This window comes from Rhodnius prolixus, unplaced genomic scaffold (genome assembly GCF_049639745.1).
Source record: "Rhodnius prolixus isolate KJV_2025 unplaced genomic scaffold, Rpr scaffold_1, whole genome shotgun sequence".
Lineage (NCBI taxonomy): Eukaryota > Metazoa > Arthropoda > Insecta > Hemiptera > Reduviidae > Rhodnius > Rhodnius prolixus.
In genome coordinates this window covers 40,852,463-40,868,120 of record NW_027411581.1, presented here as the reverse complement: position 1 = coordinate 40,868,120, position 15,658 = coordinate 40,852,463, and the positions used below count along the sequence as shown (strand labels likewise).

Genomic DNA, 15,658 nt, shown 5'->3' with positions numbered 1-15,658 from the left:
TTGTTTTGAAAATTCATAATCAAGTTTCTAAAAAAATGACTTTTTTTTTAAAGGTCACAATAATAACCAAACTAACTGTTTTTTGTTAAGTCTACAACATTAGTACAGTATTTATTTTTTATTAAAGAAGCGATATTGTTTAAATTTGAATTTATAAGTTATATACATAACTTATTCTTAGTGCCTGTACACACTTGAAACAATTTTGATAATGTGTGCAAAGTGTAATTTTTAACAAGGGGAAAGCATGTGTACTATGAGTCATCTCCGACTTAGTAAGTTTCACTAAGACATGTGATATTCAATGTACAACATTCACTCATTTAATTTACTGACCCTCTCTTGCCAATCATTAGGGATTTATGTCACATCAATAAAATGCCAAGATGGATAAGCTAGAAGCAGATGTTACTGCCATTATTGCAATGTAAATTGCTTGTAACTTATTTTTAAAAAAAGTATATTAGAGCATCACACATCTAGCAGCTTATTTATAAGTCACCAGTGATGCATTATTTGTAATTTTTATTTATTTATTGTTTCTAAGGCGCGACAAAATCTGAGGTTATTGGTGCCTGGAGCTTTTTTTCAGTGCACTGTTAGTCTCCATCGCATATTGTTCTCTCGTTAAAGATAGCACTGTCCATTACCGGACAGTTAGCTAAAGAAGCTCCTGGGAAGAGAAAATCTAAGGGCCAGCAGCCTGGACTTTGGTCGACACCGAGGTGCGTTTTATTGCCTTTTTGAACTAGAACTCTTTTTCAGTTATCAAAAAGGGATATTATTCAGGAAAACGAAAAAAAAATTATAAAGTGCTTGGCTGAGCTAAAAATTTTGAACAAGAAGAGTTCGGGTATAACTGCAGTTCCAGTAGAGGAGGAGCTTCACATACAACACATAGGGTTGGCCCGCCCCTATCCATTGTTGTACATACTGCCAAAATAGTTAACTTTTTATTTTAATTAATAATCCGATAATCATTCGGGTTTCAAAAAAGGCTTCTACAGGCGTCTTTCGTTCTTTCAGCCTACGCCAAGGGGGGACGAACAGATTGAACAGTTCGGTTGCTTCCGGCAACAATTTCAAAGCGAAGCAAGGTCTTAATAGGTCACACTTAATTTACCAGTAGCTTTGGTGTTGATACAAGAAATCGCTGCTTTTAGGTTACTGAATAAAGGATGGAGGGCGCTGGGACAAAGCTTGCATTCCACCTCATTTCATCCTGTTTAAAAATTTTTAGAACTAAGCAGACTTAATAGAACTCAGCCTTCAATTCTATTTCATTAATTTCTGAAGCAATGAAGTCTACAAAACTGCAAACAGCTAGTATTTTATTACAAATTTGTGCACATAGTTCAGTTCCAATCCCACAGATGTGGGCACTAATGAGGAAATGTTTACAGAAAATGATAGTCGTATTATTTGAATTGTTTATTGAGCACTTGCTCCCAAAATAGGTTGCCTACTTCTTTTAATGGATATTCACATTCTTGCTAGTTTCGACTGAACTCAAGTGTTGTTCTAAAACCAAAGATTTGCTATTTGGACTAGATCTATTTTTTTAAATAATTAAAGATTTTATTTATATTCCATAAATAATTTGATCGTATCAATAAAGGTTTAAAATCTTCCTTAATATTACAAACTGCTAATGCAGAAGGCGTTTTGTTGGTGAGTTCTGTGAAGGTAGGTGCCAGAGACTGCATGGTCGGCCCTTCACTGAAATCACTAACAAAATATTTTCCGCTTGAGTAGTCAATTGACACGTAGTCATTTTATTTTCAATCCTTTTATATTTTGCTTTGAGCGTAGATCGTGCTAAATTTTCATCTGAAAACACAGAAGATTGAAGAGTAGATAATTACAGGCAGCTGAGTATCGATACAAAGACAACAGTAATATTCTGGTATCAGGATTATCGATTGTATCTCTGTAGCGGCTTGGAGAGGAAACACAAGGTTTCCATGCAGCAAAACTAAACTAACAAAAGAAGGTTAGGAAAGAGCGAATTAGAGATTTGCAATTCGTTTGTAGTACAAGCAGACAGTTGAAGTAAAATACTTGTAACTCTAAATTTACAGAAATGGACGGACAACCTGAAGGGGATATATCGGAATATGTAATTAGGTATGTTTAATTTAATTAAGCAAGTTCATTTTTTGTAACTATTAATAAATTTGCTGTTTATCATTTATTAATCCAATACAACTGTTGTAACACCTTATACATTAGATTTGAATTGTTTGATACCTCTGTTAAGTCGCACTCAATAATGTAACAGGAGGCATTGAGAATATATTTTCATTGAACGTAAATTGAATGTAACTTTGGAATTTTTATTTTTTCAGATATATTAATCCCAGGAAACATGTTAAGGCTTATATTGTAAGTTTAAAGCATTTATGTAGACATCATGCCTATAATTGAATGAATAGTTGTTTGTTAATCCATATTAATAAAACTTTCAGGATAAAGATTTGAGGCCTCATAAAAGCCGTAGAACATTGATGAATTACCGCCAAATTCAGGCTAACATAAATGTTGTTAAAACAGCAGATGGATCATCAATTGTTAAAATTGGAAAAACTAATGTCCTCTGCGGTGTATATGTAGTGAGTATTCCTTCATCAAATATTTTTTGAGATTGCCGGTCTAAAAAATAATTAGAGAAATTTTGTATGGTTATTCAATCCATTTTTATAAAGACATGTCTAGAAAATTTAAATTCTATTTGGTTTTCTTAATATAATATTGCTAGAATCTTTTTTTAGCATTTATCTTCTTCATGCCCAAGGTCCTCCCTATATTTGGGGGCTATGGTCAGAAGAGACTAGCTTTTAGAAAGAGAGATTCCTAGGCTAAGATTCCTGCTGCCTAAGTTAAAGTCCTCGGGTCTTGGAAACCTTGGGCTCTAGGAGGGCAGATACTGTGCTCAAATCATGTCATGTAAAAAGGAAATGTTTCTTATTTAGGCTCATATGGGGTTGCGTAATAAGCTTCTTTTGGTTGCACTTCTGGGGGTTCAGTACCAGTCCCACGACAGTTTAATCTAAACTGTTTCGTTTTTTTTATTTTTTGAGGTTTCGGTGCCTCAACTTTGGTTATTAGGGCCTTATCTTTATTGTTGATGTACATCAAAGTTTACAATAAAAAAAATCAATAGATTTTTCTAACAATTATATCGTCTGATTTAAATAAAGCTTGGTATTACGTTAGATTATTTCCGTTCTCTTTTGTATTGGATTTACTCAATATCAGAGTACCTTAAAAATTAGGAGTATCAGAACTGATATTCTGTTTTTATGAATTAAATTCTGTTCGCCAACAATATTCGTCTTATGTAAGAAAGATTTTCAATAATGCTGTCTGATATTGAGGAAAGACATTTCTCATACGTTTCGAGGCACTTACTTGTTTTTTATTTATTTATTTATTTTTTTGTGAAAACTGTACAAATTAGTATTTGCATCTTAGATAAAATAATCAAGCATTAGTTTTATTCTAAATGAGCTTTCTTAAATTTTAGGTGTTGTTTTACAGGAATTAGTGGCACCAGAAGATAAAACTCTTAATCGAGGATTGATTGAAGTTAAAACATCTGTCTCAGATCTTAGCAGGTTAAGTTCTTACGTTGAGGAACATGTACTGAATCTTCCTCACTGCACATCAGTGCTTGAAAGGTTGTATTCAAGTGTAATCGACACTAATGCTTTGTCGCTTAATAAAGGTAAAATGGTATGGCTTGTAAGCATTCAAATTATGTGTCATAAATACGATGGAGGATTTTGGGATTCAGCAGTTTTGGCCGTCTATCTAGCTCTTAAGACTGGTAAGTATCTCAAGCAGGTTTTAAATACAGTATTCGTCGTAGGTACATTTGGATAAAATTCAATTTTAATGTGAATCAACGGAACATGTAAATTTACATTCTATAACTGTAAAGGATATGGGCAAAAATCGCTTCAGCATTTAGGGGATGTTCTGTTGGCTTATTAGCCTATATTAGATGCTGTAAGGATACATAAGTAGTCTGGCAATTGCAGCTATGAGTCTATTGAGGAATTAGTTGTTTAATTGAGGAACTAACTTACTAATTAGACTAAGTTTATAGGATAAGAGAGCCTTGATAGTACAAGGAACAGTTTTATACTGCAGGTTTGTTAGTTTTTTTATGGCGCACAGCGACTAGTGAGACCACTCACCTTGTAGCATCCCTCTCTTGTGTCACACAAGTTCCATAGGGAGAGCGAAGGTCAGTCACTCCCTAATGTCTACTTATTTCTACCCTCTAATGTCATCTCTAAATATTCTTAAGAAAATCCAAATTAAAGAAGCAGTTGATTCTATGTAGTAATATTTCCGTCCATCATCTGACAATACCGACCTAGACTCTTCAAGGAAACCTCGAGAACAAGCAGTTTGGGATAACAAAATTTTGCTGCAATTTCGCAGAATGGATCCACAAAATTAAAGTAACCATGTTCTCCTAGGTGATGAAAGGGAGCCAGCAGATTGGCCTAAACACTAACTGATGCCTAAAATAACATTGTGCCATTCGGTTGAGACGGTATAACCTTCAGTATTTGGAAACTAAGCATAATTTTTTGGTAGTGCCCAAGGACCTTTTTGTTTGTTCAGTCGAAAACGCTAATTACTCCGAGGAAGCATCTGGTTCAGAAGCGCCATCCTCGATACAGTTCTCTGTCATCCACCTTACGGTAAGGGTCACAAGGCGCTTGGATTTGGGCATTTATGTTCAGCCTTTTTGTTGGAAATTGGAGAAATTGGGGCTTCCAGTTTCAAACAATGTTGTTTTTTGCTTGAGAAAAATTAATAGCGTTGGTTACTTTGGATCTTTTAAATTATTCCTGAATGGGATTAACTTTAAATTGTTATCCTGTTGATGGAGCATCTTATAGTGCCCCTTTTTTGAATAAAACACAATTTCTGTTTTCAAGAAACAATTCTTTTTGAACTTAAGTGTTGCATTTTGTTTTTTGATCAGTCACACTAAATTAAGGATTTGATCTCTGCAAGCAGGGCTCGACAAGTTGCATTAACTTTTCTTTAAAAAGTAATGTTAAATAATTTCTACACTACTGAAGAACATTTAAAAAACAAACTTTAAATTGTATTTAATGATTTATTTAACTTTTTTTAACCATTATCTAGGACTCCACCTAGACAAACTATTGACAAGGAACCCTCATACTACTCAAACGTATTGAACTGGATCACAGATACAGAATGTTAAATAAATTAGCAAAAAAATGTTCTAGGTTCCAAATTCCAAAAATGTTCACTTTCCACTACAAACGACAACTAGATATAACACTCTAATAGCTCCAATATGGATTTATGGACTTTCACTATATGGGACTTGTCAAACGCACAAACCTCAATAGCATTTAATCTTTAACATTCCAAAATCCTACATACCACAGACAATGCTCCCTTTTATATATCAAACCTCACCTCGGTTCCTGAAATTTCACTCCTACAATTTTGAAGCATTACACTTTTGGTACTGCATCACTTCCAGCAATGAACAAGCCTTTGTCAATCATTGTAGCACAATTCTATTGCTTTTCCGCGGAGTAGACTCATCTTATTCTTATTTTCTTCTAGTAAACTTATTCTTCTCACGCCAAGGAATTTCAGAAATTATTTGAAATATTTTTTCTATATATACTACTTTCCATAAATAATTGCTTTATATAAATATATAAATTATATAGCTATCTTCAAAGGGTCAGATCGGTCAGAGATACAATAAACATGCAGGCTACATCGGATAAAATCAAAGATATTATCCAGCACTGCGGATCTGACCAGATTTTCAATATCTTGAAAATGGCTATGGCTTTTGGATTTTCTCTATTTCTATTGTAAACACTTGTGAAATTTTCCATCAGTGTAATGATCCGGAAAATGTATTTATAAATTCTAGTTGTAGCTTAAATTTAAGAACTACTTGGAAAGAGTTGTTGAAATTTAAGTAAAAAACCATTTTTTTTTTTTGAAAAAATTTTAAAATAATTATTTTGATAAGTTCATTAAATTCTTTTACAGTTAAAATTCCCGTAATGGAATACGATGAAGAATCAAAAAAGTTTTTTATGAAAGGAGATTTAACAATACCAATGCCCCTCAACTACTGTCCGGTCTCAACTACTTTTGGACTGTTTGAAGGGTAACTAAAATCCTTTATTCTGATTTGGAATTCGTTTAAATTATAGTTGATTATTATTTATTGTAATATCATACTATTAATAAAATATCAGCACTTTTTAATTTACAGCTATCAGCTATCGATTGATTTACATTTTATTTTGAATTTTTAGGAAACTGTTCACAGATTTAACGTTAGAGGAAGAAGTAGTTGTGGATACATGTATTACAGTCATCACTGATAAAGAACTGATTTTGACATTTGACAAAAGAGGTCAGATATTAATGATTTTTGTGTTCTTTCATTAATTATTTATTTGTTACAGATTTTTAAACATTTGTTTACTTAATTAATACGCTTGTATTAGGAGATATTGAGACTTGTCAAAGTTCTGAATTGAGTTTTCTTTATTTAATATTCTATAATAATAATAATGAAAATAGCACGGTATGGCCCGGAATATCTCATACAACTAAAACTTAACAAATCAAACATCATATGCCGCTTCTCTTCATGTTACCCAATCACTCGAGTTTTGGTCGGATATAATGAAAGTGCGATTTCATTGAAAATATTTTAATAATAATAATAAGGTGTATATTTTTCATTTATAATAAACACAATGAAGAAAAATTACAATACATTGAGAATATTTTGCTAATTGCGCCGATGGTTTTCTTCACATTTCATACACAAAATGTATTTATAATTAATGTATTAGTTTTCCTGTAAAATTGATTATTGGGTGTTGTTTGGAATCTTTGCTACCTCTAACCTCTTTCTTAATCATTCTGATTTGTAATTTATATTATAACAAGAGACATTCAAAGCATTTCAGTTTGAAATAAAGTGAAATAGATTTCTCAAAAATTGCATTTCAGTTTAATTTGGATGATAACTGCGTTTATATGATCACTTTTATTTGAAAAATCTTTCAGAAAAATGTTATTTTATGAGATTCTGGTAAGGGCTGAATGTAGGTTTAAAATTGTGGCGCTGTATCTTGAGATGAAATTTTTATTGAGTAATGTTGGAAATTTAGTATTCCATACTACTTACAACTTTATGCGACTGCATGTAACAGTTTTTTGTATCCAAAACAGATTCTGATCTAGATTCCAATAGTTAGTGTATTTATTGTCTTTTGTGTCTTTTTATTGTCTTTGTGGCAATTTCAGTTAGGCAGTTTAACATTTTAATCTTTTCGCACAAAAAAATTAAGAGCAACAAATGAAATGTTACCAAACCTTCAAAATATTAATTCCCATCTTTAGGAATGTCCGATTGGCGGGCTTGAGCACATTGTGATTCCTTCACATCTAACCTCTCAGAGGAAAACCCCTTTAAACCCTTCCCAGAAACAACCTTCAATAATGTATATGTGAGGTCCGATTCCCCAATTAATCCTTTGAGAATGTTTTTTTTTCCGAACAAACTAAACTTACTACTTGCCAATCGGGCACCCGGTTCTTGTTAGAAAATTTGCCATGAAAGCTGAGGATTTATTTGAATAAACTTAAATCAGCCAGTTTTAAGCAGAGAAAATAAGCGTGCTATACATATGAATGCAATCTAAAACCAGCTGTTCATTGATTACTGATTATGAATCTTTTTTCGTTAACAAAAATATATGTTAGGATTTTTAGAAGCTGTACTATATCTTTTAATCCACCACAGTGTAATGAAGGATTCCAAATATTATAATATTTACGATTTTTCATTTACTATAACTATAAATAATTGTAACTTTGAAGTAAAGTGACAAACTGAGTCAGAGGAAAGTAAACAATTGTGAACAAATCCTGTTCCAAGAACTGCATTACAGAGTGGATTTCTCCTTTATTTGAGATTTTCTCGGAAATGGCTTTTACGATTTTATTACAACTTCGTATATGCATTACGCACAAATAGCTTTATAAATATGAAACTATAACTTTCGTCGAAATATTTGTTTTATTTGCAGTTCTGGGGGAGGAACGGTAATAGATTTTCCAGTAATGTCTTTAGTTTTATAAACTCTTTTTCCCAGCTTAGCTACATCACAGATGCTTATATTTTCAACCTTGAGTAGTGTTTACGTTTTTTCCAGGTATCCAGTCCCTCGCACTCACTGTATTATTTTTAAATAATATTTTATTGGGCACTTCATTAATAAGTAGTTCACTAGTTAACATACCTTTATTAACTGACATACATGTCTAGTAGTGATCCCCACTACTTCTCTTACTTACTACCTTTGTACATATACAACATCTTTCTTTTTTTTTTCTTTTTTTTTTTTAAATTTTATTTTTAGATAATTTGAAAATTAAAGAACAAAACTTTGTGTAACTTATCACTACATCTTTTTTTTTTTTTTTTTTTTTTTTTTTTTATCTACTATACTCTAATAGTCTACCACAACTTAACTGAACTGACTAAACTGAAAATAAACTGTATCACTTAATTAGTCTACTCTACTAAGAGATTTTACTTGTATTGAACTAACAATATTTCATTTTTCTTATATTAGATATTTTAATTATTCTTGATATTTTACTGGTACAAATGTTTTACGACCATATTTGGTTGTGAACGGTCTCAGGGTACCATTTAACTTCTTATTAGATTGCGGAGTTTCTATTTTAAAGTTATTAGAGGGTCTTAAGTGATAAGAATTTCTCCTGACTAAACTTTCATTTTCTGTGCTAACCCCATAAGATCTATTGTCATACTTAGCTACTATCTTTCCTTTCTCCCAAATTTTACCTTTCCTATAAAACACATTTTCATTAAGTTTAAAATCACTTCTTTTCCGGGTGCGTCTGTCATAATATTTTTTCATATTATTTTGTTTATTTGTTAAATACTTTTTAAACCCACTAACTACTTTGGGACGCAACCTTTCTTCTGTAGTTGGCAAGTTTATTCTTAACTCTCTGCTTTGTAATAACTGAGCAGGAGACCACGGACTTCCTAATACTGGACTATTTTTATAATGTAACAGAGATAACTCAAGATCAGTTACATCTTCTGCACATTTTTTTAATATATTTTTCGATGTCTGTACTGCTCTTTCCGCCATACCGTTAGATTGTGGATAGGTCGGACTCGTTAAAATGAATTCTATACCCCACTGCTTGGCAAATTTTCTATACTCAACAGAATTGAACGGATTATTGTCTGCTACTACATATCTCGGAATCCCAAACGAACTAAATACTTCTTTTAAAACATTTATTGTTTCAGTGGCAGTTTTATTATTTATTGATTTTAACTCTAGCCATTTTGAGTAGTAGTCAAAGATGACCAAATAGTACTTTTTTGAAAATTCTAATATATCTATGCCTATTTTCAAAAACGGAATTTCAGGTATTTCATGCGGAATTAATGGCTCATGCCTATTATTATTTTGATACTTAGCACATGTTTGACACGATAACACATAATTCTGTATATCTTTAGTTATGTTTGGCCAATATACACAATTTCTAGCGACTTTTTTAGTTTTGGTGATACCTAAGTGTCCCGCATGTAATTTTTTAAGTACTTCTTTTTTCAGTTTTAGAGGTATTACTAATTTCGAATTCAAATACAGTAACCCCTCATTTTCTAGAACATTATCTCTAGCTCTAAAAAATAATTTCATTTCCGGTTGTAGTCTACTTTCTGATTTGGGCCAACCTTCACGACAATATTTCAATATTCGATTTAATAGTGGATCATTGGCAGTTTCTTCTTGATATTTCTTAATTGTTTGTTTAGTCATTACTACATGAGGTTTTACTTTTACTGTGTGTACCATTTCATTAACGAATGATTCATCAAAATCATCTTTTACTATTGCCGTACGCGATAAGAGATCTGCAACATGCATGTGTTTTCCTGGTACGTATTTAAGATTTAAATTGTATTTTAATAACTTTAACTTCATTCGTTGTAATCTTGGTGAGTGTACTTGAGAAATTGGCTTTTTCATAATTGTTATTAGTGGTTTATGATCTGTATATACTTCTATTTTCCGACCATATATATAGTGGTGAAACTTACGCGTAGCAAAAACAATAGCTAGAAATTCTTTTTCTATTTGTGCAAAAAATTTTTCATGTTCATTTAAAATTCGCGACGCAAAACAAATTGGTTTACCCTCTTGCATTAGGCAACACCCTAGCCCATAACTCGAAGCATCTGCTTGTATTGATACTGGTAATTCTTTTTTAAAATGTTTTAAAGCTGTGCTTTCTAATAAGCTATTTTTTATAACATTTAATGTCTCATTATGTACAGGTAACCATTCCCATTTAGTATTCTTTTTTAACAGCGAATGTAACGGTTGTGACAAAGTGGCTAAATCCGGAATAAATTTTCTTAAATAATTTATCATTCCCATTATGACTTGTAATTCTTTTACCGTACCTGGCGCTTTCATTTGGACAATCGAATTTATATAATCTTTATCTGGTTCTATACCCTCTTTTGAAAAAATATGTCCAAAATATTTAACAGACGGAACCATAAATTGTAATTTATTTTTATTAAATTTTACTCCTTTCTCTCGAGCTTTTTTACATACCTTATCTAAAACTTTTCTGTGCTCATCTTCTGACTCCGTAAATATTAACAAGTCATCAAAATAAATAAACACATTATTTCTATCTGAGAAAATTTCATTATTTATTTTTTGAAACATTTCTGGTGCATTGGACAAACCAAATGGTAATTTCTTAAAACGATAACACCCAAAAGGTGTTGAAAAAGTACACAAGCTAGACGACTCATCATCAAGATCAACATGATAGTAACCATCTTTTAGAAAAAAACTGTAAATATATTCGCTTTACCGATTCTTCTAGCTACATCCTCTACTGTCGGAATTAACTGGTATTCTCTAATGATAGCTTTATTTAAATCATAAGGATCAAGACATAAACGAAGACTACCATTGGGTTTCTCCACTACAACGAGATTACTTACCCAATTTTTAGGTGTACATTTTTCTATAATACCTGTATTTTCTAATTCTTTTAATTTTTGTTTAAGTTTATTTTCTAATATAAAAGGAACACGCCTAGGTGGGTTCATAACAGGTTTAATCGACTTATCTATTTTTATTGATTGTTTATCTGGAAAACAACCCAAGGCCTGTAAACAAATCCATATTGTTTGCTACAAACTCGTCTTTACTAACATAACCTTTGGAACTGCTAATTTGATTTTGTTTAACACTAGCAATATTGTTTATGTTATGCAATGTTTTTCTTTGAATTAAGTTTAGCTGTATACAATCTTTGAGACCTAAAACTGGCTTTAACTTTTTATTAAGTTTATCATTAATTATAGTGAATTTAATTATTTCTTCTTTTTTATTAACCACACATTTTATTTCTACCAACCCCATCGTTTTCAATTTTGTTCCATCAAAAGTTTCTAATAAAATATTTGAATTTTTTATTTTATTTTTAATGCCAGTTTTTTCAAAAATTGTTAAAGGTATAATACTAACATCTGCGCCACTGTCAATTTTAAACTTTATGTTAGTATTCCCAATCTTTATATCCTGGTACCACTTTTTATTATTTTCTTTACATATTTCTACTTTATCTATTGTTAATAATTCTCCGATATTTTTTATTTTATTTTTAAAACATCCTACTGCAAAGTGATTATATTTTCCACAAATTTTACACTGTTTATTACGTATAAGCAGGACAGTTAGCTTTTGTATGATTAGTATTACACTTTTTACATTTATATTTTACAGAACTTAAATTGTTTCTTACCAAAAATTGCCGGTTTTCAGCGAAATTTTTCTTTCTTCTTATTGTTTCCTTGCTGTTGTCTGTTGCTTTTATCTCTTGCTGACTTCCTCTGTTGCTCTTCACTTGGCTAGATCTACTGCGTATCTTATCTACTTCCTCCGTACAGTTCATTATTTTAGACTGAGTTTTACTTATTTCAGCAGTACGTCCTATCTCAATTGCTCTATCCAAAGTCAGGGATTTTTCTCTGAGCAGTATTTCCTGTAATCTTGAATCGTTAACGCCTTGTACAATCTTATCCATTAATATTCTTTCTTGTAGCTGACCATAATCACAATCTTGTATTAACTTTTTTAAATCCATTACAAATGAATCAAATGATTCAAATTCATCTTGAATTCGTTTATTAAACAAATAACTTGCAGTTATTAAATTTTTCTGTGGCTCTACATACCTATCAAAAGAAGCAATCACTTCATTATAATCGTCTCTTTTCTCTTCTGGTAACTGAAAAGTGTAGTATAACTTCCTACCTTCAGCTCCTATTAAATTTAAGAGAACTGCTACTTTTCTACCAACTGTTTTTTTATCTTCTGTTATATCAGCTGCCTTTATAAATATTTCAAGCTCAGCTTTAAAGCTTCTCCAATTCTCTGCCACATTACCAGTGAGTATTAAAGGTGATGGTGGTTTAAAACAGTCCATTTTATTAATTTTATTATTCGGCACTGTTTTTTATTATTAACTGTCACTATTATTACTTCACTTCACAGTTTTTAATTGTAATTATTAATAATTATTACTAGAATTGTTCACCCTCGACTGCGCCATGTATTAAGGATCAAGGATCGAAGAGGAAGTATGAGCTCAGTGATAGCTTAGTAGTTATATTTTTTTTCTCTATTGTGATTATTAGATTCCTCTTCGATCCTTGATGCGAAAATGCGAAAGTTATGCTTCTTTTCTGGGTTTTTCTCTTTACAGAGCCTTTTTCTCCATAATGCATTATATGCAGAAAATTATTATTGAACCTTATCCACCCTGAGAAGTTGAATGTTAGTAACAGTGTAAATAATGGTGATAAAGAATGGAATTAAAATAATAAAATTTCTAGACATTCTAGTGTAAGAAAGAATTTTTTATCTAAAAAAGTGATTGTTCATCATTTAATTTAAGAATTTAAATAATAAGAGTGTTTTTCTATTCTCTCTAATAAGACTTATTTTATATAATTTATATCAGGGGTGAGCAACCTTTTTAATCAATGGGCCAATTTAAATTTAATTTTTTTTTTGGCGGGCCGCACATAGATTAACTCTTATTAATAATTTACGAAATTTCGTAAGAAACGCATCGCGTCCGTATTGCATGTTTGAACAAGTCACCGACAAGTGTGTATCTCGTCACAAAAAATCGCGCAGACGCGGCGCGTTCGTATTGCATGTTTAAAAACGTCGTCGACAAGTAACTCGCCATAAAAAAATATTTCGGTTTAGTATGTACTACCATTTTATTATAATTAATTTTATAACAATATATTGATGGGAGAAAGTCGATAAAATAAATTCAATTTTAGAAATGCTTGGAGGGCCGCGTGTTGCTCATCCTTGGTTTATATGTTTAACACATTATTAACAAGATGGTAATGGCTGTTTTCAGGTCCCCATCTGGTTAGTGATGAACAAATGAAAACTTGCATAAAGCTGGCTAAATCTAGAGATAGTATCATGAAGAGGGCAATTGAAACAATTTTGAGCCAGAGTGACGAACAAGTTGAATTGATCATGGAAACTAAGTAATATTGTTGTTGGTAAAACAAAAAAGAAGCTGTATTGCATTTCTTGACTGTAAATGATTCCATATTTTGTTATTTATAAATTTACGGTTATTTTTAAATTTTTAATATCAATTTTATAAATATAATTAAACCTCACACTGGGAGAATTTAGTAAATTAAATATTTTTAGAGAATTGTTTCTTTATTTCATTTATTTTAGAAACCGTCCTTTTTGATGTTGAATCCCTTAAGGTTATTTGTTTATTGAAAAATAAAAGCGTTCTTAATAAAAACCACACATCGAGAAAAGTTCTGACATTCTAAATTTTTGATCAATTTTAATGAAATTTCATTTTAGAACTGAGTCAGTGGTGCTTTGATCAGGTGTGAAGGCTTGCGCAAAAATGTTACAATCAGGTTTCTCACTGATTTAAGTAACCTTAACAAAAAATACTACCTTATTTCATAAATTACTACAATAATAAGTGTCCAAGAATTTTACATTTCAGTTGAAACTTTGTAGATACGTATGAATATGGACCATAAAAACCATTATCTTCCAAACGAAATTTTGACCACTATTCAAGCTGTGATTAAGGAAAACACTTTGTTTAATTTTATGGCGCGCAATCTTCTAAAGACACTAGCTTTCTTAGAATTCCGATGTTTTTCAGGCAGTATTCTCGTTTGAGATAACACTGACGGGCTGTAAAAAGTGTGCTGTAAGGATTCCTAAAAGGGAAAATCTAAAATCTGCCTTGATAACCTGGGTTCTTCAAACCGTGGGTCCACTGCGCTACCAACTGAGGGAACCCTCTCACTGAAAACAAAAACATTTATGTAACTAATCATGTATAAAATAATGTTATTGTATCTTAAAAAATAGAAATATCACACACTATATGAAGTAATAAGTAAATAAAGTAACGCCTACTTTTTTGCGCCTAACTACCAAGTTAGGTGTATAAATGAAGGCGACTACCACAATGCTTTACTATTAATTTCTCATATAACTCACAAAATAAAATTCAAAGCGTAAACTGGGAATCGATCCCAGTACCACCTTATATCTTAGCTTTGCGAGCCTTCTCTAACCAATCAGCTATCGAGGCGCCTAAAATTTAATGTAAGCATAAAAATGTACATTTATGAAAGTATATGATACTCGTAGAAACAGAGCTGAGAAGGTTTCATCGTCAATGGCCCGATGTGGCGGCAGCACTCTGAAGATGCAACTCCCATATGGGACTATTTATTTTTCTATCGTTAATACATATGATTTATGAGTTTGTTAAAAATAATAAGGTGAAATAAATAAAGTTAGTCTAATTGTTTTCTGTAACTGTAGTATAGAGAAACTACACCCGAGATATTTCTTTGGCCAGTGCCGTTAAAACTTCATCACAATTTAAGGTTATAAAACTATCCATGTAAATATCCTCTGAATCCCTGTAGCTTTAGCTAAGAACAGGTGACACCCACTTCTTCCAATAGTAGCCCAGTTACCACCAAAGAAGAAATGGTAAATAATAATTACTAATATTGCACTGTGAGAGACAGAATTGTTTTTTAATAAGAGCATTGTTCGTTTATCTTACGAACTTCTGTATTTCTTGAACTAACATGCAAGTTACATTTTACCAAATTTCTTCTCTTTTTTCTCTCTCTCGCTACTAATGATGTTAAAAAAAAAATTTACGAGCAACATTGAGACTCGCAAAATTGTGATTTTATTTGGAATCCATCCAAGTTTCTGGCTCAATGACGATTATAATTTTTATTTGCATTTGTTAAAGTAAGCTGTTGGCTTACTTCCCAAAAACTATGACGTTCATAAAACTCGCATTATTTTTGGTCGAATTTGGTTTCACCTTTTTTTCATTTGTTTGTTTTTTTTTGTTTTGTTTTGTCTTGTTCACTCTGGCTGTAAGAAAAAAATGCAAATAAAGACATGTTTGGCAGCTCCCACCT

The 15,658-nt window shown here is 31.5% G+C and overlaps 1 protein-coding gene across 1 annotated transcript; it reads left to right on the top strand.

Moving 5' to 3' along the window:
- The first annotated feature begins 1,874 nt into the window (after positions 1-1,874).
- Positions 1,875-13,881, top strand: LOC141459927 (uncharacterized). Its single transcript, XM_074139493.1, has 7 exons — positions 1,875-2,127; positions 2,349-2,385; positions 2,469-2,612; positions 3,541-3,829; positions 6,073-6,193; positions 6,345-6,445; positions 13,570-13,881. Exons 1-7 carry the CDS (start codon positions 2,084-2,086, stop codon positions 13,707-13,709), a joined length of 876 nt encoding a protein of 291 aa, XP_073995594.1. The 5' UTR covers positions 1,875-2,083; the 3' UTR covers positions 13,710-13,881.
- Positions 13,882-15,658: the final 1,777 nt, after the last annotated feature.